At 41.4% G+C, this 7,796-nt stretch overlaps 1 protein-coding gene across 1 annotated transcript; it reads left to right on the top strand.

Annotated features, from left to right (window-relative positions):
• LOC123495130 (uncharacterized) lies at positions 1 to 2,634 on the top strand. Its single transcript, XM_045231934.1, has 2 exons — positions 1 to 521; positions 1,226 to 2,634. Exons 1-2 carry the CDS (start codon positions 38 to 40, stop codon positions 1,606 to 1,608), a joined length of 867 nt encoding a protein of 288 aa, XP_045087869.1. The 5' UTR covers positions 1 to 37; the 3' UTR covers positions 1,609 to 2,634.
• Positions 2,635 to 7,796: the final 5,162 nt, after the last annotated feature.

Genomic DNA, 7,796 nt, shown 5'->3' with positions numbered 1-7,796 from the left:
CCTTGTTCGCTCCGCCACTAATCACCATCCGCCACAGATGGCCGCCCGCAACTCCGCCGACCCGATTCAGCCAGCCGCGGTGGCCGCCCCCAGTTCGTCCATGTTAGCCGCCGACCAGGTCCACCAGGATACCGTCGCTGTGTCCGCAGGGGCGTCTCGAGCTACTGGGGCGCTCCCAACCCAGCACGGGTCGCCCGTGATGGAGTTGGCCCCGCAGCAGCCCGCCGTGTACTTACGGCGCCGCCGCCGCGCCGAGCGTCTGGTGGAGACGGTCCTGCAGCAGGGCGCGGACATGGCGGTGCCAGCGCCGCAAGAAGGTGCGCCTGTGATAGTTCCGCAGCAAGGCGCGCCGACCGCCCCGCATGGTCACCCCCTGACGCGCCCGGCGATGCAATTTGCGGGGGCATCCACAACCATGGCGCAGCCTCCGTTGCCGGCCGGCCCTCCATCCATGACGGCGATGGAGCATCTACAGGCCGCCGTAGATCTGATGGCAAAGCAGCCGTTGCCCACTCCCGATCGTAAGTATCCTGAGTTTGCAGACTATTTTGGTTTGTGTATCTTCTGTCAGATTAATGTTTGGGAGTACCTAGAACTCATCTAGATGAGACGTAATTTGGTCTCATTCACCTGGAAAACGAGAACGGATACAACCACGTCAGCACACACGCATCTTATAGCATCACATCCAATGGCTATAAAAGGTGAATGAGACCAAATTAAATCTCATCCAGATGAGTTCTAGCAAAACTGTTGTTTTGTCTTGTTGTTACATATTCATAAGAAAGTTTAAGGTATAACGGTAGTAAAAATAATGCTTTGTTGAGTTTGTGTAGATTCAGGCATCGGTTATGTCTACAGAAAACTGTAGCAACATCTTTTATTTGCCCATCTTTCTGTAAAAGTATAACTTACACCCCTGCGAATATTTCTAGTTTATCATGTAGATATTTTTAATATTCATGGTTGATTATTAGTTTGTAGTTGTTTGAAGCATCACTGCATTAGCTTGGTACACTAGATGGTGAGATTAGTTAAGGAGAATCTAGAACGGAAGCTATCTGCATAGCACATTACTGTTTCATTAGCCTAAGTATTCCTGTTAAAGCTTCGAAGTAATCATAGGAAAATTACTAGTTGAAGTTTTCATAGCATCGCAGGTCTATTATTTCCTTAGGAGTAACACATACTTGAAAATAATTCTATTTTTACACTCTTTTCGCAGACAGACATTTTGGTGAAACATCCACCAACCCACTCCAGGGGCGTGATCTAGAAGAGAGTAATGTGGAGCGCCGTATGGTGGCACAACATAAACTCGTTCTCAGCTTGTTGGATGGTCTCGCCCACACTCGGTGTGACCTTGCTCTTGCCTGTGGGATCCAACCCCCGGTAAGAAGCATGGACACACCAGCACTAGCAGCGGCTGTGCTGTCTTTACCACTTCCTGCATCACTGTTTACACATGGGCCCACTCTACCAGGACCTCGTACCAGGAGTGAAATCCCTGCACGGAAGGCTGCTTACCAGTTCGCCTCCGAGTTTTACAGGTCCACTGCTAGGCCTGAGCATCCTTCACAGCATCGTCGCACCCTCCAATACGAGTAGTGCTTGGCAAGGAGAAGCGTGGAAGCGATATCACACGTGACATGCCCTCAACTAAAGACCAGCTCACAACCTTTTGCATGTTTCGCCGTGACAGGGGGTTATGCTCTCTCTGCGATGAGAAGTGGGTGCGGGATAACAAAGGCGCTACTTCTGTTAATTGCCATGTTTCTTCTGACCTTTTTCTCATTTCCTTTCTGGAAGAACTTATGTATTGCGAGGGTCTTGATTCCTTATTACAAAGAATATTTCATGTTTTCATCACATAATCTAGAGGAGGCAAGTGATGATGGAATTACCGTACTTTTCTGCTTGCAAGATATTTACCCAGGTTCTTTCTCCCTTGAGTAACATTTTCTTGAATTGGCATATGTGGATTTCTTTTTTGTGTCTTCTGATTGCCATCAAAACTAACTTTGTTTCAGGAAAATGTTCAAACCCTGAAGATGAGAGAAAATTTTTCCTCGAAATTGTGGACAGAAGAACAGGGGAGGAGGTCCGTGAGGAAGATACATTGGAAGATGAGCTTCATCTTTGGCATCATATATAGATGGTAATTTCTTACAGCCCATTCACATGTCTGCTCTTTGCGTCATGCTTAGTGATCCAGTTTTAAAATCGTTGCTGCTCTTGTTTAAACAGTAAGAGTGTTTATGTACTACCGAAAAGCTTTGGAGCTCAGGATTTTCTTGATATGGCCAAAGATGATGGTATTTGCATTATTTAACCTATGATGTTGTTCTGAATGGGTCCTTAGGAAATTGTAGTGACTTCTCACTTCTCTTTCTATGTTTGTTAGATCTAATGAAAGGCTACGGAGCAAGCAAGTATGAGGACTCTCCACTAATGACACAATGCAAAGCAATAGCTGACATGAGGTTTACATATGTTGTCTCATACCAGTACTATGGAATCCAGAAATGTTCCGGTGACCCTTGTGCACATGATATTTTGAGACTAATGACAACGTAAGCTTCAGTTTGAGACTCGGAAGTCCAGGATATATGCTGCTTTCAGTGGAACTAGCAGGGTGACCCGCGCATTTGCGCGGCTAGAATTATTTCATGTTTTTATATTTCTCACATTATATTCAACATTTATTTAGTGTAAAATTAATATTTTCGCACTTCATATATGCATGGGCTTTTAGTAGCTACATTAGTTGTGATTGATTTTAGGCCCAACATTTGTCCTTTCGTAAATAATCCTGTGGTTTTTGGAAATTTAAAACCTGATTTATTTTACGAATTCCTTGATATAGATGGTTGAAAACTTTCTGTATTTACGTCTTAATTTTTTCCAGTATTTCTGAGTTTTGTTGTTGGAGCGACGATCGGTATCTTCAACTACTAAAAGAGGGTAAACCAATGTACAGATGACATTGTAGGTGGCCTTGGTCCCTAAAACGCAAATTGGTGTGGGTCTCAATGCAAAACTATTGTCTTTTGACATAAGGTCTAGTTTTCCCTCTCTTTCACACCTTTTCATCCCATTATATCGACCCTTACCTCGCTTTTAAATGTTTATCAAAGATTTAAATCTAAATATAGATTTATTGTACACAAATATTTCCATTGCATTATAAAAATCGCTTATTGATTTTAGAAATCTTAAAATAGGCCTTGATAGTCGTTATTTCAAATGGAACACATTCTAGTGTTATCTTTCATGTGGCCAATTCTTACAAAATTTTATTGTTTATCAAATTTTGATTTCTCACCACGCACTCCACGTGGTAGTTCTCTTGAGATCGTGTCTAACTTCTACACTTGATTATCAATGTGTAATTAAACAACACTGAATGAACATCTTGGTCTGAATGTAGGCCGCATCTTTCTCTGGGATTATGAATGGATAATTTAAATTGCATTTTGTGAAAATTTCAGAATTGTGAATATAAATAGAGATATTCCCTTTATACAGTGGATACAAAACAAAATTATATTTCCTAATAAATCTTATGCAAAATTTCATGTATGCGCAGATTTTTTTTTTTTGATTTGTCTACCAAATGAGAATTCTCAATATACACTTCATTTATACAATATATTTATTCATTAGCGCCGCACAGTGATTTTACAAAACAAAAACAAATGTAATCACTGACGACCGGATAAGTTAGCTTGTCATGTAAAATAAATAAAGTAATATTCCGGATGAACTTAAAAGGAGCGGTGCATTTCATCCATCCAGTAAAATTTGTATGTACAGGGGACATTTTTATATATAATTTGACTATCTCATGCGATGCCTTTCATTCACGTTCTTGTTTCAAGGGGTTTTTGCTTGACTATTTTCCTCGTGATTTATCTTTCACGTCCATAACCTCAACCATTGTAATCCGAAGCTTAAGCATGTGTTCTTTCTCTACACGCCTGATCGCGATGCATGCACGCGTGTGTAAATGTTTTCAAATTTGATGATTAAGATTTCATGTTAATATTCTTTCTCACATCCATCACCAAACTGAAATTTTCACGAAGGATTATATATCAAAATTAATGGCGCATACGTTAACATTATGCTTTAGAATCTATTTCAGCACCTCACCATTAATCATATTGCAGTTGGACTTTTGCTTGGTCATATCATACTTCCGCTGAGCAAAAGATTAAAATTCAGATTGCAAGCTTAAGTTCTATTGCCACGTGTGTGTGCAATGGCCATGCTATCATGCATTTATTCAGAATATAGCAAGTCTAATCAGTACTTGTGTTAATTGCAAGAGGAAAAAAGATCAGTACGTGTACCTGGTCAATTTACGTAGTGCCGCCATGGTCCTTGCAACCCAGCGGTGCAACGTTTTTTGTGGTTGGTGAGACCGTGTAATTTTCTTTTTCCATAGAAGAGTTAGTGTCCTGTTTTGCTTTTGCAAGAAAAGAGTAAAGAGTCCGTGTGTGTTTCCTAATCACTTATTTCAGCTGCGTGTGTCTTCCGTTCTCCCCTCCCATTGTTGCACATCTCCGGTTTTCCCTCTTTTACATGCATATATGCGTTTTTTAACATAGTATAGACGCAAGCACTCATATAAACGCGCATACACTCACCCCTATGAACGCACACACGCACACCCTACCCTTATGAGCACCTCCGAGAGACTGAGCCGGTATATCATCTGGAGATTTTACGAAGTCACCATAGGCGCCTCGTAGTCGACGGGAATGTCTCCTCCCACTGAAAGCGTATCGCTGGAAATCCTGAAATAAATTCAGGATAAATGCGAGCACCAGGATTTTAACCCTGGTGGGCTGAAGATACCACTATCCACCTAACCATCTCAACCACATGTTGATTCGCATGCCTATATGCGTTGTCTTCTCAATTGCTACCGAAATCAATCTGTTTTAGTTTTTTTTACATGTAGTACTTGCTTAATCTCCACCGTAGATACATCTTAGCTTTTAACGTGTCAAATCAGCACCGTTCGTTTTCTATCGTTTTAAGTATATAATAGATATGAATCTTACTTTAATTTTCTCCATTTCTTTGCAATCTATACGGTAAAGTTCCATGTAGCGGTGCCTTTGCATGTATATTTGTGAGAAATGGTAGTTGGGCCAGAAGAATGGCAGTTTGTCGATATTCTTAATAATTAGTAACCAATAATAAAAACTCTAAGTTATGTTTATTTACTGCACCGACATCTATCCTAGTCGGTATTAGTGCATGGTGATGTTCCGTGTTCTTCTGGTCTATCAAATTTCATTATCATTGAAATGTAGTGCTTGAATTCTAAGTAGTTACATTTATGAGGACACATTATTAATAATAGTGTCATTATTTGTATTTTACATGTCACATACTTGTATATACGATATATGATGGTACTTCAATAATATAATTTTTCCTGCTATGTTCGTCATGATGTCGGCGAGCGTGGGCTTAGGCCTAGGTGTTCGAGGTTTTCAATGGGCTTGGCCCTAGTTGTATGGTTTTCGCCCGTTTTTCATAATTAACTGGGAAACAACCTTCTACTTAACTAATAAAAAAGGCAAAGATTTTTCCTTCGTTTAAAAAAAGATAGAAATATATTTGCTAGGTAGATATCCATCTTTTGGTGTTGCCTATATTGATGAAGTTGAAGCACCTAGCCAAGATAGAAAAATGACGATTGACAAAGTTTACTACTCAGTTTTGGTGAAGGCTGCTGTTACAAAATCATATGATCCTGGACAGAGTCCTCACCAGGTATTGCAAAATGTTCTGTTAATTCATTATACCTTGGTTAAATTTGTTGTAAGTTATGTTGACAGTTTTTCTCTTTGTTTAGTCTTAACTATATCCACTTGATGTGGAAAATGAGGAACAAATTTGAGGAGGCTTTATGTTATCTATGCCAAATAGGCATCTCAAGAAAATAATCCTTGTTTTGACATGGTGAAATTTTTTTGTGAGACTTGGTTAAAGGCAGAGACATAAGCTATTGTTCATTGTCCATATTGTCCATTAAATTTTACACTTACGAGTAATTTTTTCACGTGTGGGGAAGTCCATTTTATTCCTATCAAATGCAAGTCCTCATAATCACATACATAGCAGTTTCGAGTCTGTATTTTGGCCAAAAAAAGCAGTTTCGAGTATGTAAAAGATAGGATAAGTTTGAACCTCACTAGGAGTCGTTTTAGTGTCAAGCTCTTCAAGATAAAAATTGTTTTAAGCCGGATCGACATATGATCAGGGTCGCATCGTGTTGGGCAAATACCCTAGGACGAGTTGGGCGTGGTCTCAGGACTTTGACAACCATATAATACGAAATAAAAAACCTACAGAAGCTGCCAGTTGGAGCAGCCCAAAACCCCTTTGTGTTTTCATTCTTGTTTCGATCTCATGTAAGCACCTCCGGAGTCCATATGAGAGCCAACAAGTGGTATTCAGATCCAAGTTGGGAGACGCCCATTGACCGGCGACGATGGTGGACGACGACCTCAGCAAGGGGAGGACGGCGGCGGAGGGATTAGTGTCAGCTAAAGAATTTGCTATGCCTGGATCAAAGTACCCTCGTTTTGATAGGGAAATCGTCTGGGTTTGGCAAGCATTGATGGCGTGTACTCGTCACGCCCCTGAATTATGGGATGTCGTGGATCCCGATGGCGACATGTTCAAGATGCTGATTACCGCACAGACTTGCAAGTGGCAACAACCCTGTACTCGGTGATGCCCATTGAGGTGTTGCAACATCTGATCATGAAGGAGACCGCGAAGGAAGCGTGGGATACACATTTTTGAGGACCACTCGTGGGTGAAGCAAGCTAACCAGTAGACAATGTTGTGAATAGATGAGACCCTGTCTATGATACATGATGAGTTGGTTGATGCTCTGCATCTAGGGTTGTGACCCTTGTCAATGGAATTCATGCTTGGAGAGAACTTGACGGAAGCTTAAGTTGTACGAAGGTTTTTGCACACCCCTCCACCTCAATATATGCAAATTGTGACAGCCATCGAGCAGTGCGTTGATCTGACAACTCTCACCATATGCTTGAAGACACACGATGAATGAGTGTGGAACAGTTTTGGTGATGCCCATGGCGATGACCAGGTGATGCTCACTAGGGATCAATAGAAAGCGTTGAACTCCAAGGAGAAGAAGGGCATCGAGGGATCGAGGAGCAGCAACCGTCAGGAAAGAGCACAGATAGAACAAGGGAGGAAGCACTCGGGAGACGGCTCTCTGAATATAGCGCCAGAAAAGCTCCTGTCTGCTAGGGCTACGTCGGTATTCCCCCAAAGAGGAAGGGATGATGCAGCACAGTGGCGGTAGGTATTTCCCTCATTGAAGAAACCAAGGTTATCGAACCAGTAGGAGAACCAAGCAACACAACGTAAACAACACCTGCACACAAATAACAACACCTCGCAGCCCGACGTGTTGAAGGGGTTGTCAATTCCTTTCTGGTAACGATGCCAGAAATTTGTAGTAGATTGAAATAATAGATCGCAAATAAAATAAAGTGCAGCAAAGTATTTTTGTATTTTTGGTTTAATAGATCTGAATAAAAATGCAAAGGAAAAGTAGATTGCAAGCAAATATATGAGGAACAAGACCCGGGGGCCGTAGGTTTCACTAGTGGCTTCTCTCGAGAAAGATAGCAAACGATGGGTAAACAAATTACTGTTGTGCAATTGATAGAACCTCAAATAATTATGACGATATCCAAGCAATGATCATTACATAGGCATCACGTCCAAGA

This window comes from Aegilops tauschii, chromosome 7 (genome assembly GCF_002575655.3).
Source record: "Aegilops tauschii subsp. strangulata cultivar AL8/78 chromosome 7, Aet v6.0, whole genome shotgun sequence".
In the NCBI taxonomy this organism is placed as follows: Eukaryota; Viridiplantae; Streptophyta; class Magnoliopsida; order Poales; family Poaceae; genus Aegilops; species Aegilops tauschii.
This window is presented reverse-complemented; position numbering and strand designations above follow the sequence as displayed.

What these genes read in the sequence shown, in the direction of transcription:
- LOC123495130 (XM_045231934.1), top strand. Translation starts at nt 38, where the DNA reads ATGGCCGCCCGCAACTCCGCCGACCCGATTCAGCCAGCCGCGGTGGCC. An exon ending in GCCGTTGCCCACTCCCGATC is followed by an intron (nt 522 to 1,225) that starts GTAAGTATCCTG and finishes CTCTTTTCGCAG; the next exon opens with ACAGACATTTTGGTGAAACA.